The 17,441-nt window shown below is 41.5% G+C and overlaps 1 protein-coding gene across 1 annotated transcript in view; it reads right to left on the reverse strand.

The window, feature by feature from the left end:
• Positions 1-17,441, reverse strand: part of WDR49 (WD repeat domain 49) — a 109,150-nt gene that overhangs the window by 77,354 nt on the left and 14,355 nt on the right. The window contains exons 3-5 of the mRNA XM_075200567.1: positions 17,061-17,237; positions 13,622-13,796; positions 11,850-12,017 (exon numbers count right to left, since the gene is read on the reverse strand). Of these exons, the coding sequence (XP_075056668.1) occupies positions 11,850-12,017; positions 13,622-13,796; positions 17,061-17,237 (520 nt within the window). The remainder of the gene's footprint in view (positions 1-11,849; positions 12,018-13,621; positions 13,797-17,060; positions 17,238-17,441) is intronic.

Here is a 17,441-nt window from a genome sequence, read left to right on the forward strand (position 1 = left end):
TGGCAATTTTTATAATATTATGAAGCATTTATACAGGTGTTCAGGATGTTATGCAGATGGTTTCATCTGCTAAAGTAGCTATTAGTATGTAATTTAAAGTACATTTTCTGAAGAAAGATTTTGTGAATAAATATTACATTTTAAGGAAGTTTTACTCACAAGACTTATATCACCTCTTCATATACACCAAGGTGTCATCTTCACTTCTCCTTCTTGACCTGAGTAAAAATCTGACACCATCTGTCTTCAAATCTAAATTTAAAAGCTATCTCCTAGATCACTAGCACTGCTGCAAATCCCAATAGTGGCTGCACTTATCAGCACTTTTGTCTACCCCCTGACACATGATACCACATTAATGTTCTTCTTTCTTTAGCACTTACAATATAATTTTATTTAGTTTATTTACTTATTGTTTCTGATGTCTTCTACAAAGATGTTGTGATGCTAATAGCATATTTGTTCATGTTAACTTACGGTATGTTTGAATACAAATATATATTATGTTTTAAATATATTTAATATTACCTTTCACAGTCTAATATTACAGAATGTAAAAGAGACACACCATAAATTTGACGTATTGGTGTGGAAAAGTCATAGGTAAAGCATTAAGTCCAGGGGCCTGATTCATTAAGGATCTTAACTTGAGAAACTTCTTATTTCAGTCTCCTGGACAAAACCATGTTACAATGCAAGGGGTGCAAATTAGTATTCTGTTTTGCACATAAGTTAAATACTGACTGTTTTTTCATGTAGCACACAAATATCAACTTAAAATTTCAGTGGTCAAATAATCTATCAAGTATTTGTGTGCTACATGAAAAAACAGTCAGTATTTAACTTATGTGCAAAACAGAATACTAATTTGCACCCCTTGCATTGTAACATGGTTTTGTCCAGGAGGCTGAAATAAGAAGTTTCTTAAGTTAAGATCCTTAATGAATCAGGCCCCAGATAACAACTATGTGCAGAGCCCCTTACACAACTCCATATACAGCGCACTACAGACCTGTATGTATGTCCTAGTACACAATGCATGTGTGACTCGGTATATAACTGCACTCACCCCAATATGCAATGTATGTTGATCACAATACACTTACACAACTGCATGTACACATTAGTGGAAAGCTACATGCAGATACCAATACACATTCCACCTCTGAATATACATTCCTGTACACAAGACACATACATCCCTGTACACAATGCATGTAAAGGGCAGTCTAAGCCGGTACATTATGTCGATAAATGGCAAATAGACCATAACAAGGCATAGCTCATTTTAAACATTTTCTGAAGAAAGATTAAAAGGATCAAAAGCTTTTCTGTGAGCTACCTTATATTCCAAAAACAATAAACTTCTGTAATTACCTCCTAAGCCACAATGAGCTTTGAATGCTAAAGGTATAAAACATCCAAACACAGCATAGGCATTTAAAGGAAAATTATCTTTACCAAACCAAAACACATTTATGTAAATATTGTAACACTGCATGGTCGACCTAACTGGGAAATATCAACATTACAAGAGTGCACTCAAGTGGGATGTTGAGTTACGGCAGGACGTCTATATATTACTATACGTATGGACAAACATGAAACTGAAATGAGCAGCAGGCAATTCAGATACTATATATATTTTTTACTGTATTTGTCTCACCAAACCTGTGAGACTGGCACAGTGATAAACATACACATTCAGCTCTATTGTATTATACGGTATAATTTCATATATGTCCAAATCTGTAATGTAAATGATATAGAAGAGATTGTCCGCCTTCAGTATACCTTCCCTTTAATAGTGTCAGTTTTGTAGTTTTTTTTATTTTTTCTTGGAATCAATGAATATTTGGTGTGTGCAGTAACATAGACACTGTAATTCAATGTCATCATCTGCAGTATGTCAAAAGCAAACCTAAAATTAACAAGATAGATGTATGAACTTTATTTCACACAAAGGTGAGTCTGATACCACAATCTTCCTGTGTCAATTTGACAGCAACTTCACTACTGCGTGCTACAATGTTCCAGCTCCTTTCATTCCATTGCTCTCCCCACATTATGACACTGCCACTGTAAAATGCAGCCAGCCCTCACAGTCTCATGACACTGCTGTCCATAAAATCAACACACTTATTATCATCAAAAATAATCTGTGCTGCTTTTAAAATTCCAATGAGTTGATTGGCTGCAGGTTGTTCTATCCTCACCCACTTCAAAATTGGAGCCATAAAGAATGAGCAGGAAGTGTAAATTGAATAAGAAAGCTGATGGTCTATGATAGACTATGGTCAAATGTACTTTAAAAGTTATACCTTATTTATAAAGGGGTTCAAACAACATTTGGAAGACGTCCAGTTTAAAATTTAATTTTATAAATGGACTAAAAATCTCTATAAATAATGGAACGATGTTAGGCAAATTCTGAAGTGTGTTTCTACTCAGGACCAGTGTCACTCACCAGACTGTGAGTGCTTCTTCCCGTGTGTTTAGGAACCGTGGCCGTCCACCATCCTGAGGGTCTGCGCATGCGCAGCCCTTTCAAACCTTCAGTACCTGTCCCTTTAGTTAATTGGCTGATCAGGCAACACTCCCTATTTATAGCACCTGAGTTCCATTCCTCGTTGCCTGATCTTGGAGTCTCATTCCTATGAGCCTCTGAAGGCGTTCCTGTGTTTCCTCGTGTATTCAGCGCTGCTGATTCCTGTGGTTTCCAGACCACTTCAACTCTCCTGTGTTTCATCGTGACTGTTAGCTGATTCCTATCCGCTGCCTCCGTGCACTACAGTCTTCAGACCACTTCAACTCTCCTGTGTTTCATCGTGACTGTTAGCTGATTCCTATCCGCTGCCTCCGTGCACTACAGTCTTCAGCTCACCTCAACACTCCTGTGTTTCATCGTGACTGTTAGCTGATTCCTATCCTCTGCCTCCGTGTACTACAGTCTTCAGACCACTTCAACACTCCTGTGTTTCATCGTGACTGTTTAGCTGATTCCTATCCGCTGCCTCCGTGCGCTACAGTCTTCAGCTCATCTCAACTCTCCTGTGTTTCCTCGAGACTGCAACAGCTGATTCCTATCCGCTGCTCTCCGTGCTCAACAGTTCCAGCTCAGCTCTACTCTCCCGTGTTTCATCGTGGCTGCACCTGCTGATTTCTATCCGCTACCTCCGTGTGCCTGCAGAGTCCTGCTGGCTGCTACTCCTCGGTTCCGCTCGTGTCTGCAGCAGCTGATCCGCTCTCCGTGCTTCTCAGTGTTCCTGCTGGTGTCTACTCACCAGTCTGCATCGGATCTGCGCCTCACTGCTTTCATCTCGTCTAGACCATCGCTACTCTTCAGGGTCCTCCAGGAGTCCAGTTCTACATACTACTGCTTCCTGAGTATTTGTGCTATCCCTGCTGGTCTACCTACCTGTGCGCTGCACCTACTTGATTACCGCTTCACCCTCCAGGGACTTCGCATCCTGCCGGCCTCCAGCCGTTCAGGTATCTCTGCACTCCTGTCTGACAGCCTGCTCCTGAACCACGGTATGCATACTTCTCATTGACTGTGCTGGTGTATTGCATATCTTGCTGGACTGAGTTGTTCTCCTCTGGAGCTTACTATCCGCTGAGACTTTTGCCATCATTGACTGTGTTATCTTTTGCCCGGATAGTTTCTGTGACTTTATATTATTGCAGTGCTGTTCGTCATTACTATATTGTGCATGTCATTGTGGATCAAGTTCAAGGTGCCCGTGTATCCTCTGTATTGCAGTCTCTCCCCGTGCTCCTCCTCACATATATTTTCAGTGGTACAACTTGCTAGAGGCAGACCACTGATTCCTGTTTCCTGTGTCACCTGTTCCAGTGTCCTCTCACATAGCAGTGGTACAACTTGCTAACGCAGACCACTGACTCCCCGGATACCTTCACCTGGATTCCATTCCTTCACCCAGACAGTGGTACAACTTGCTAAACGCAGACCGATGACTCTCATCACCTCCTCGTTTCTGTTGGACATTCCTCCTCACTATAGCAGTGGTACAACTTGCTACCGCAGACCACTGACTACCCTCACGTGTCCTTGTCCATTCAGTTCCTCGTGTATTACTACATATATATTACCAGTGCTGCTAGTCATAGACTTTCCTGAGCATCTCTATCATCTGCTGTCTCCTGTTCCGTGATCACCCCGCTACCAGAGTACCATATTACCATCTATACTCCTCTGGTAAGCTTATCATCTGGTGATCCCTGGGTAAAGACTCCTAGTGCCCGTGACAACCAGCAGTATAGGCAGAATGCACAGAGTTTACAGAGTCACAATATATTCAGCCGATGGTTATGACAGATGAAGAGCAGGGATCTGAAGGTAAATCTTGTAAAACGTGTATAGTGTGTACACAGGAATTGGCTGATCAGGACGCAGTTGTTGATAAAATCATTACTGATATTGCATTGGAAGAAATATTCTGTAGTGTGTACCCAGCCTTAAGACCAAGCTCTCCAGCTCCCGATGAGTTATCCACCAGTCATTCCAAACACTTCTCGTGGATATCAAACATACCGACCCATCACAGGGGGAGTCCCTCTATCGCTCTATCGCTCAAGGGGATGTTACATATGTGTATCTATTTGTACATGTGGATACCATAGTGACCTGGGGCCTGGTGTCCCAGACTCTGTCATATATGTTCTCACAACTCCAAAACTACAAGATATAAGGATTCAGTTTAGAAGTAATCAGGAGAATTGTTAGGCTCTCGAAAGTCCTGGGCTCCAGCCCTGTAAACCCAGCCAACATATTCATAATTGCCCTGGCTGTGCATGCCACATGATATAAGGTAACAAGAGAACTTAATAAAAGATGACTTTTCTGTTTAATATATCTATACTTTTCAACCTCACACAACAGTTTAAATATCACAAGGAAATTGCTACAAATCAATTGAAAACATTTAAAATAAAAACCAAGTGTTTTTTAAAATGGGTCTAGCAAAGGTCTTGAGTGTAGTCACTTCCATCACCTATCAAATGCTATACAAACTACATTTTTGTTATTACAGAGAAATTAAATAAATGTCATTGTGTTATTATGTGCGTTGTTGTTTTGCGTCATCTCGTGTCCCTACGCAATGCATGTAGCCATTAATCTTATCAACTGTCTGTACAATTCTTTTACTGAAATCATACTGCGTATGGCAGAATATATAGCTGCAGCTAGCTCACCAGAAATGTCAGGCACACCTTGTACATGCTAATCATAATAGCTGCATCTAGACCAGAAGCACATCACAGTGATGCCTGGGGTATAGAGTATATGATGTATAAGAAATAAGATGCAGTTGCTATAGCAGCAGTCTGAGAATTCTGTCAATGCTGTTACAATTTGTTTTTGTAACAAATTTGATTAACTTTTTGTAGACTTCATACATCCAGAAAGACAGTTTCATTTATATCTGCCTGGAGAATTGCCCTGAATCATGGAAGAGAAGTCAGCTTTGGCCCAGTCATATACACTAACACACACCTGAAAATTGCATGGTTTCAGAGAAATACAACTGTGCTCTTCATGCTACAGTGTGTGAAATAAGTATAATTTACTACGAAACATCATGTGTGCCGGTTTACCAATATTTTATATCAAATAGTTTCAGACATATCAACTTTAAAAATTATTTCATTGCAATCCTTTAGTCACAACTAGCAAAGCTAATGTAAAAAGCATTGCAATGTGGCTTGACAAAAAACAACATAGTACAGTGAAGGACTAAATAATTATCATTAGGGATGTGCACCGGCGACTTTTGGTGTCTCGTGTTTTGGGTTCGGATTTGTTTCGCAAAATACCTGCCGAAAGGTTTTGGATTCGGATTTTTTTTGAAAAAAGCATAAAAAGTTCAAAAATCAAGTTTTTGGGCTTATTTTCACTCCTACGCTATTATTAACCTCAATAACATTCAATAACAAGCATTTCCACTAATTTACCGTGTATTCTGAACACCTCACAATATAGTTATTAGTCCAAAACGTTGCAACGAGGTATCTTTCTGGACTGCGTAGTGGAGTGGTCCCCACAATATAATAAGAAAACCATCAACTGGTCTTAATCGCACCAAAAAATGTACCTGGACTGCGTAGAGGAGTGGTCACCACAATATAATTTAAAAACCCTGAACTTGTATGATTCGCAGTCGCACCAATAAATGTATCTGGACTGCGTAGAGGAGTGGGTCACCACAATATAATTTAAAAACCCTGAACTTGTATGATTCGCACCAATAAATGTATCTGGACTGCGTAGAGGAGTGGGTCACCACAATATAATTTAAAAACCCTGAACTTGTATGATTCGCAGTCGCACCAATAAATGTATCTGGACTGCGTAGAGGAGTGGTCACCACAATATAATTTAAAAACCCTGAACTTGTATGATTCGCACCAATAAATGTATCTGGACTGCGTAGAGGAGTGGTCACCACAATATAATTAATAAAAAACCCTCCACGGGTCTGAATTTCCCAAAAGAAAATTCTGGGCTGTGTAGTGGGGTGGCCCCGGTACTAAATTTGATACCTGGCCCACAATACCTCCTCCAAGTTCCAAGTGTAGTGTTTATAACATATTAACACTACACTAATTCTAGCACGTCAAACCCTCTTGTTTTAAATAATGACAGGGCATTTAACTTTTGATTAAATTTTTGTAATTTGTTGACATTTTGTTTTACTTTTTGAACATGGCAAACGACTGTTGAATGGTCACATAATGTCAAAAAAATAGTTGCAAGATGGAATTGTCCTTGGGCCCTCCCACCCACCCTTATGTTGTTAAAATAGGACATGCACACTTTAACAAACCAATCATTTCAGCGACAGGGCCTACCAAACAACTGTGGCTGAAATGATTGGTTTGTTTGGGCCCCCACACCAAAATAACAATTCATCTCTCCCTGTACAAACTAAACAGGCTCTACTGAGGAAAGATGTCGTCCTCATCCTTAACCTCTGATTCCTCTCCCCCTACAGTGTGTACTTCCTCCTCCTCACACATTATCAATTCGTCCCCGCTGGACTCCACAACCACAGGTCCCTCTGTACTATCTGGAGGGCAGTGCTGTACTTCATTGAGGAATTGATTATCCATTTTTATAAACATCATTTTTTCAATGTTGTGAGGAAGCAACCTCCTTCGCCGCTCACTGACCAGGTTCCCCGCTGCACTAAAAACTCTTTCCGAGTACACACTGGAGGGGGGACAACTCAGGTAAAATAGAGCCAGTTTGTACAGGGGCTTCCAAACTGCCTTTTTTTCCTGCCAGTAACAATATGGACTGTCTGACATGTCTATTTGGATGGTGTCAGCAAAATAATCCTCCACCATTTTTTCAATTGTGACAGCATCCAATGCAGCGACAGTAGACATGTCTGCAATGGTTGGCAGGTCCTTCAGCCCGGACCAGATGTTATCAGCATCCCCGCCAGCGGCTCTTTTAGGAAAACTGAGCTTTTTCCTCGCAGCCATAGATGTGGAAGAAAATGAGGGTGGAGCTGTTGGCATGTCACGGTCCTCTTCAGAGGACAATCTCCTGACCAGAAGGTCTTTGCACCACTGTAGACTTGTGTCCGCCGGAAACAGAGACACAACATACGCTTTAAACCGAGGATCGAGCACGGTGGCCAGAATGTATTCCTCTGACTTTAAAAGAGTGACCACCCTCGGATCCTGGCAAAGCGTACGAAGGGCTTCATCCACAAGAGCTACATGCTTTGTTGGATCGCAATGCTTTACCAGCTCCTCCCTCACTTTCTCCAGCTGCTTCTGCAACAGCCTGATCAGGGGAATGACCTGACTCAAGCTGGCAGTGTCGGAACTGACTTCTCGTGTGGCAAGTTCAAACGGCTGGAGAACCTTGCACAACACGGAAATCAGTCTCCACTGCGTTTGACTCAGGCGCATCCCCACTCCTTTGCCTATGTCGTAGGTGGCTGTGTAGGCCTGAATGGCCTTTTGCTGCTCCTCCATCCTCTGCAGCATATAGAGAGTGGAGTTCCAGCGCGTCACAACCTCTTGTTTGAGGTGATGGCAGGGCAGGTTCATGCTTTTTTGATGTGCCTCTAGTCTGCGATAGGCACTGGCTGAATGCCGAAAGTGTCCAGCAATTTTGCGCGCCACCGCAAGCATCTCCTGCACACCCCCGTCACTCTTGAGGTAATGCTGCACCACCAAATTAATGGTGTGGGCAAAACATGGGACGTGCTGGAAATTGCCCATATTTAATGCCCACACAATGTTACTGGCATTGTCTGACACCACAAATCCCCATGAGAGTCTAAGTGGGGTAAGCCACTGGGAGATAATTTCCCTCAGTTTCTCTAATATGTTGTCAGCGTTGTGCCTCTTATTAAAGCCTGTAATATACAATGTTGCCTGCCTTTGCACGAGCAGACATTTTGTAGATGCTGCTACTGATGCAGCTGTTGCTGTTGCTGCGGAAGGCGATGCATCTACCCAGTGGGCTGTCACAGTCATATAGTCCTTTGTTTGCCCAGAACCACTTGTCCACATGTCCGTGGTTAAGTGGACAGTGGGTACAACCGCATTTTTCAGAGCACTGAGGACACTTGATCGTACTTCTCTGTACATTTTTGGTATCGCCTGCCTAGTGAAGTGGAATCTCGAGGGGATTTGGTACCGGGGACACAATACCTCCATCAACCCTCTAAATCCCACTCCACTGATGGCGGACACCGGGCGCACGTCTAACACCAACATTGCAGTTACAGCCGAGTAGAGTGACTACTATCGTATTTTGTGGTCATGGCAAACGACTGTTGGACGGTCAATTGTTTTGTGAAAGACTTAGCGGTCTTACGACTTCCCCTTTGGGAAGATGACCGACTAACAGCAGCAACAGCAGCAGTGGCAGTAGTAGGCGTACCGCTGCAGGATTCCTCGGATGAATCCCGTATTGGAGAGGACTCAGTCTGGCTGCTGACTTGGGCTGCAGGACTCAATCTGATGGAGATCGTGGAGGAAGTTGACGAGGAGGGTGTTGCTGGTGTGTATCCAACTGGACCACGGGATTTAGGTGTCCCTGTACCGATGACGGTCCTAGCCCCAGTTCCTGAACTAACCACTGAACTATGAAGGTTATTCAAGTGACGTATAAGGGAGGATGTCCCTAGGTGGGCAAGATCCTTACCCCTGCTTATTTGAGCTTTACATAAGCTACATATGGCCATACATTGGTTGTCCAGATTTGGATAAAAATAACTCCAGACCGAAGAGGTGCATTTTTTGGTCTTCTGACCAGGCATGACGATGGGCTTTTTCATCCCATGGACATCAGCTGTTTCCCCCCCTGGTGCCTCATTTACAATAACCACATCACCATCCTCATCATCAAGTTCCTCCACAGCGCCAGCTACATCATCAATAGCCTCCTCCCGAGCCACCTCTTCCCGTACAGTGATGGGAAGGTCAGGCTTGACAACCACCAACACCCTTGGACTCGCCTTGGGGATTTGTGATAATTTCTCTTTAGAAGGCAGAGTTGTTTGCTGTTTTGTTGCTGACAGCATAACTCTCTTCAATTTTTTGTAGGGGGGGGAGGAGGAGGAGGGCTAAGATCCTTGGGTGAAGATGGACCACTAGTCATGAACACGGGCCAGGGCCTAAGCCGTTCCTTGCCACTACGTGTCGTAAATGGCATATTGCCAACTTTACGTTTCTCCTCAGATGATTTTAAGTTTCTCTTTTTGCTTTTTTTTGAGAACTTGGGCTTTTTGGATTTTACATGCCCTGTACTAGGAGATTGGGCATCGGCCTTGGAAGACGACGTTGATGGCATTTCATCGTCTATGTCATGACTAGTGGCAGCAGCTTCAGCATTAGGAGGAAGTGGGTCTGGATCTTTCCCTACTTTATCCTCCAAATTTTTGGTCTCCATTATATGTAGCACAAGATACTGCAGAATGTGTGAACCTGGTAATATTGCAGACAGTACCAATGGACTTATACTGCAGGATTGGTTTTGCAAATTTTGTTGTAATTAAAAAAAAAATTGTATTTTTTTTTTATAACTTTTTTTTAATTTTTTAAACACTTTGGAATAATGGGGAAATAACTATGCCCTTAGAAGCACAGAGCACAGGACACAGCACCACTAGACTGAACAGGACACAGCACAGGACCCAGCAGCACCACTGAACTCAAAATTGACAGAGCACAGCACACAGCACCACTGGACTGATACTGCAGAACACAGCACAGCACAACACAGCACTGCACAGCACAGAACTAAACAGCACAGCACGAGATCTACCAGGACAGAGGACCACCTAACACACCCTCCCTCTACCCTGATCAATGCCCGAGTGAAGATGGCGGCGACTAGCGGGGAATTTATAGGATCCGAGTATCGCGAGATCCGACAGCGGGATTATGACTCAGAGCCTCGGTTTCAAGTTTTCATTTGGCGCCAATACCCGGATCTGTCTCGGATCCGACTCGGATCGGAAAGGTTCAGGTGGGCTCGGATTCACAAAATCCGAGTGCGCTCATCTCTAATTATCATGCATAATATGACAAAACATATCATATATATATAGCCCGTGATGCCAGTTTATACATATAACCCCATACCACAGTTCCATGACCAGTCAATTGAGTATCCATCCCTGTGCCAGGACTCCAGAGTTCAGCATCACTGATGCAATTACCTATTATTATTATTATTATTATTATTATGTAATATTTATAAGACACCACAAAACGTCTGCAGTGATTAGAATGTGTACCATCATATGTATCATTTACAATCACTATAACTAATGTAGCAATGATCACATTACCATATAGGAATACCTAGAAATGAGTTCAGTTTACTTTAAGGGTAAGGTTGTCTTTGGCCCTGGATTGGTGGTGGATAAATTTATATATTTCAGGAGCCCTTGGAGCCACTAGAGGACTCCACAATACCTTTGTGATAAAGTTGCAGATGAAATTGTGATATACGTGCAGTAGCATGTAAGGGTCACACAGCTGAAGCAGTAGATTAAGCTACAGTGGACTAGACATGCTGGGGAGAGGACATTCCCATCCGATCACAGATTAATCTATTATACAGACTATGTGCACAGACTCAGAATGACCAGTTAGAAATCCAAAGCGGAGAAGTCGTACTGCTCAGGAGGGCTGCACGCGACTCCTTGAGGGTTACATGTGGCCCGAACACCTGCTCACCAGCTGTCCATGTGTATGGTGTATGGCAGCCCAGCCTCTACTAGGTATTCTTACAATACTCCCCTCCATTTTTATAACATACTTCTTTACCTTATCTATTATGTTTACTCATATACCCCAAACTTCATTTAGAGACTGAGTAGACCATACAGGAACTGGTAGAATCTATGTTGCGGGCTAGGGTTGATAGATCATACATATTTATAAATGTTGCTCAGGGAGCTGCGAGCTGAAATTATTACCGTATTAACGGTAATATTTTTCGAGCGCGGGATTTTCGGCGATCCCGCCTTCAATTGAATATGCCCCTTAATGTATGAATGACAGCTGCTTTGGTCTGTCATGAGCAATGCCATTAAATAATGATCTTGATGGAGAACAGGTCAACCCCTTGAAAGCAACTACTGTAGGCATAATATAGTTACAAAAAAACATACTATTGCTTTAAGATGAATGGGCTTTTTATGCCCTGGGCTGTATTTAAAAACATGCCACATAGGCCTTTAGTGCAAAACAAAACGTAGAATAAAAAGTGTTACATTTTTGTTCCATTAAACTGCCAGAAAGATGAATAACTACAGCCAAACGCAGGCTTTCAGAGCCCTGATACATACCAATTATATTTAGTCCAGAATCATAGTCAAAGCCATTAATTCCTTTAGTAATGTTCAGAGATGTTGTTCTCAAATGAGTTTTGCCTTTTTCTCTCCAGGCCAAAACCACAGTGTTATTGTCACATGTAGTACACGACAGAAAAGCCTCTAAATGAGAGCTGTAACTAACTGAGGGCGAAAACAGAAATATCCTCATTAGTTTAACACAAGATACTATTTGAAATTACATCAGGAAGAGCTCTGCAATAACGAAAAATGTCAAGCAAATCCAAGAATGGATCTTTATTACCATGACGGATGGAAATGTTATTAGAGTACTACAGTTACATTAAGGTCAATTAAGAAGCTGTCATATTTTTAATCAAACCTTTCCTACTGAACCAAAACATTTCTTGAAACTATCTGTATCAAATGTGTAGTCGCGTTCGGTGACTTTATTACGCCATAATGCACGGAACATGCTTTCTCTAAATGTACTGGAAATAGGAATATCAATCAAGAGGTTTTAGGTCAAATGAGACAGGAGATTGCAGGTACAGCTCTCTGAGCAATTAGATTGCAATATTTCGGCGGTGATAACAGAGAAGTATTGTTAGCTTCTGGGTAGAATAATCTTACTTGAAGCAATTGAAGCAAAACCAAAGCATATCCTTAACAGATATCTAGTAACCTTCCCGCTGCTAAATGTGATGTGATATTGTTCAGGTAGACGAGTAAAATATTGTTCCATTAAAATGGCTAGAGGAATTTAAGCATTCAATCATATTTCTATTGGAATGCACATTCCTACTTGAAAAGTTCAGCACAGCAGTAGGCAAACTTAGCCACTCTGTTTAATGATTACATAAACTATGCATCATCCTGGGCCACCCAGTGGATGCTTGAGCACAATGAGCATTATAATTCACCAGCAGCTAGATGGCAAGCAGGAAAACCAGGGAAGTATCATTACGTACATCTATAGTTACGAGTCGACATTAATAAATTATAGATTATATGTATGTAAAAATAGGTGAATGACACTATCTTCTGTCAATTCTGTGTAAAGCATGAGCACAATTCATTCTGCAAACAATTTCCCTACTTACTTGCATTTAGTATCATGAGTGTCCAAAAACATATTGGTAGGTTAATCTTAGGGCTCTATTTATTAATAGGTGAAAGACCTGGATTTAGGGCTTCTCCCTATTTAATAAACCCCCCGAGCTGATGAAGGACTGTTGCCGGCCATAGCCTTCACCAGGGGGGCTCCAGAGAAGCTTCCACATGTAAAGAAGAAGTTTTAAACATAGACATCAATGGAAGAGTGATTCTTTATACTGGTGTCACACCAACATTAAAGAAAGGTGCACATGACATTGAATAGCAAATATTGTTTCTTTGGCATTGAAGAGTACTTGTGTTCTAAAAACACTGTATGCAGATATTATAGAAAATGAGCAGTCTGTTGAGTCAGAGGCTGGCTGGACTGAGGGGTAGTGGGGCATCTGCCCCCCAGGCTGGTCCCATAGAGGGCTATCTTAAGCTGGGTCATTGGGCCTCCTGCATTTATTTTCCTTTAAAATGTTTTATTTTTTTCCTAATAGGCTGCTGAGTCGAGTCTTGCCCCAGGGGCTGAAATTTGCCAGCTCTCCCCAGTGTCGAGGGAGACACTGGAACATACAGTAACCTAAAGTGGCTGGCTAAAATGTCTGGTAATGTAAGTTCTAAAACATTGAACTTTGTTGGCCTTGATGTATCAGCCAAAATACAATGGAAAATAAACACATCACCTTGGCGCACCCAACTGTTTTCATGGACTTTGTGCTTTACAATGCAGCAACATTTGTGAAACCCAGAAGCCACTTCATTCCATGTAATATAGAGGGTAGTTTTTTGATCCTCTGTAGAATTTGTTGATCGTTCAAACAAGGATATCATAGCAGTTGTGAAGCAGATAGCCTGGACCTAAGAAGATAACCATAATAACACAATTACAGATAATACATTTTAATTAGCTGTTATAATGAGTATGGTATGCATACCATAAAACTAAGTGTTATAAATGCAATATGCAATAGTGTATGTTATGTTTCCTGTTGTAACTTCATTTCATAAAGGTGCAAAGCAATTTGAAAGGGTTAGGGGATGCAAAGATTGTGCTATAAATGAAATATATTGTAGACAGAGGAAAGAGAACCCCCGGAAGAAATCTGCCTGTCAGATGAAACGCATTGGGTATGTCCCCATTTTGACGTCATACAGGAAGTAACCATCTTGCGTTCCATTGTGGAATGCTCGCTGCCCGCCACCTGATTTACTTCATCTCAGCTAATTCAGCCATCCGTTGTCTACAATTATCCTATCTTACCAGCCTTTTTGAGCAACTTCAGATCTCCAATACAGTAAGTGGTTGCTATATTCGGGACCAGTGCACATAAGGACAGTGAGTTAATTGAGGTCTTAACCTCTGCGTTGTTTCTACCCCATCCTTTGTTTACCTCATACACCCCTTTGGGATCTGATAATTGGGCTCATTGTTGTGAATCGGACTATTGGATTTCTATGGACATACTATCATTTGGACTGTCTCTCCTTTGTTAATGTTTATGTATTGCATATGGTTTCACTCCCAATGGCTTAGTGGCTAGCCTTTTTTTGCCATAAATCATTGTTTATGAGCATGTAATCTCACATCTTCACTCAATGTGCTGTATGTTTTATTACAGTTTTATTACTATTTCAATATTATTTTAGTGTATAGATACACTCAATAATAAACTCCATACTACACTTTTTCTTATATGCAAATAATCTCTGTAGGCAATTGAGCGTATAATTTTATTATCACATGTATGGCAAATAGGAAGGGAGTCCTGTAATTATAGCAGCTGTTGCCGACTAAGAGTTGAGCGCAGTCCTATGCCCCCATTTCTAGAGATAAGAGAAGGGTCCACATGCCAGGGATAACACTGCTGTTATTTACATAACATGTTATATACACAGCTATTGCAATATAATACCGTGCAAATCACAGGTATATTACTGTATACACTCATTCAGAAAACTATAGTTCTCTAGAGTGCCTCTGGGAATTTTAATGCAAATTGAGTCAGCCATTTTTGGGTGCAGAGACTACAGCCCAGGCTACTCTTTAGAGCCCAAGAATGTACTAGAAGTCTTCATGAGATTCTTGGGGAAAAGGGGAGGAGCCAAAAATGGACTGGCTAGTGGGAGAAGTGATGTGTGTGACTGCTGGCTGAGCTAATGGAGGATCTTCCCATAAAGAGCCAATGAATACTATAGTTGAATTGTTGTCCTAAAGGATGTTTGCAGACAGCACAGAAAGAAGCACTTTTGCAATATAGGAAAAGACCTAAATTGCCACTGCCCATGAGATGTCAGCAGGACTCATATGAAGACAGATATGTTTATTGTGTTTTGCAATGTTCAAGTTATTTAAGTGAGACATCAAATAACTGTGTTATTGAAACCTCTGATCGGGACTGTAATATTGCTATAGGGAGGTGTTATAGCACTGGCTAAATGAAGAGTTTGTTCAGCCAAAATCTGTTGTATTTAAATTTATCTGCAAGCTGACTGAAACTGCCTAAAATGGTCGCTGATGAGAGAATTGCAAGTTGTTTAACCCTACAGTTGCTTAGAGAGTTGCTAAGCCCATTAGACAGATTGCTCAGTGAAAACTGTCCTTTACGCTGGAAATCATTTGTTTTGCAAAATTGCTGTTGTTTACAGATGCTCAGGAGTCATGCATGCATCAAGGTTTCTACTGATATCAATTTGTACAAGTAAACGAGGGTTGTCCAACCCGCGGGCCGCGGGCCGCATGCGGCCCAGCATGCCTGTAAATGTGGCCCAGCAGGAGTTTAGGTTGTGGCAAGGGGGCAGGGCTGTTAATGAAAAAAAAAATCCTGCAAAAAAAGAAAAAGATAAGAAAATACTCACCTTGTGGTCACGCGGTCCCTCCCTGGTCTCCTCCTCCGTGCGGCGCTTGCAGTGAATGTCGGGCGTGACGTCATCACGTCCGACATACATTGCGGACCACAGCACATAGGAGTCACCTGCGCGAACTATCAGCAGCAGTGAAACGGAAAAAACAAGAGAAGAGGATCAGAGAACAAGCCAATTAAAAGGTAAGTTAAGGGGTTTTTTTTTGTTTTTTTTATTATTTCAAGGGACGCTGACCGGTGCATAAACTCACCTAGTCATGGAGCATCACGGACCTTATCTTCCAGTCTTAATGACTGCTGTATTGAAGCCCTTCATAAAATGTAACAATATCACTTGATGTTTGACAGCAGCCATTAGCATGTCATTGAAGCACCGAGCAACAACAAGGAGCATTAGCAATGTTTTCTATGTTTATTTTGGATGATTAGCTATCATTAGTGCTAGTGTATTTTATGTGCGGCCCAAAACAACTCGTCGCCTTCCAATGTGGCCCAGGGAAGCTAAAAGGTTGGACACCCCTGAAGTAAACAAGCTTCATGTGTCAGCTGACACTTCGTTTAAACCTGTGGATTATAAATTACCCCCTTGGGTTCTGTATATCATAAAGTGAACAAGAAAGCATCTAATCTGAACCAACTGGATTACTCCTTGCTGCATCTCTGCTGATTTATTTGTGATAAGTATGATCTGTATATTTGCACTAAAAGTATTGTGATTGATTGGTCTATATTATCTGCTGCCACAGCATTTAGTGTAATGGTCTAATTAACTTGTAGCAAACGGTTGTCTCCTAAAGTATCTATACAGTGAAATCCATTTCACTGATGCACAGTGCCTAAGTCTAAAGTGGGATATATTTATCCTTATGTATTGTGTTGCGACCTATGTATTGTGTTGATTTAGGTTTGCATATTGTTAAACCAAGATTCCTAAAATGTTATTTATTTTGTGACATGTTGAATAACATTGCATGTTGATGGTATTGTGCTATTATTCTCTACACTACTTCTACTTATCTGCTGCTGTGGTAAAGTCTTATGCCACAAGCACAAGTTTATGCAGTTTTAGCCCTGTGTTCCTTGTTTTATTCCAACACTACTGAGGGAACCTTCGTCTTTCTACCATACCTTCGGGCCTGTAGAATCCTTCCTTACACTACTTTCATGGTGCCAACCATCTGCCCCGTTACAACATAACTGTTTAGAGTGCTTAAATGTTACACAATAATGAATCAAAGATCAGCATTATTGCTAGATTTACCTGTCCATTGACATCTCCAAATGTAAGAATGGCATCATTGCCATCATCAGGGTTGTGCCAGTAGTCCATACATATCGGTGTGCCAGGAAGACCTTGCAGCTTGTACTGGCAAAATAGGTCCTGCTTGGAGTTAAGATCATAGAAACATATCTCCTTACTGGTGAAAGCAACTGCAATCTGTAGGATGAAGAACATTGACAGCAGAGACGTAAGACTCTGTGTGGGTTAAAGGATTTATATGGGGGTGCAACACTAGCCTTTTAAATTTTTCAAATTCAAGTACCAATGAGCATTCCGCTGTAATCATCTTTAAAGTAAGAATGTCCTAGGAATAGGAGTATTCTTGTTTTATATACAAATGTGGGTTTTTACTATAAAATA

Source organism: Mixophyes fleayi, chromosome 3 (genome assembly GCF_038048845.1).
Source record: "Mixophyes fleayi isolate aMixFle1 chromosome 3, aMixFle1.hap1, whole genome shotgun sequence".
In the NCBI taxonomy this organism is placed as follows: Eukaryota; Metazoa; Chordata; class Amphibia; order Anura; family Limnodynastidae; genus Mixophyes; species Mixophyes fleayi.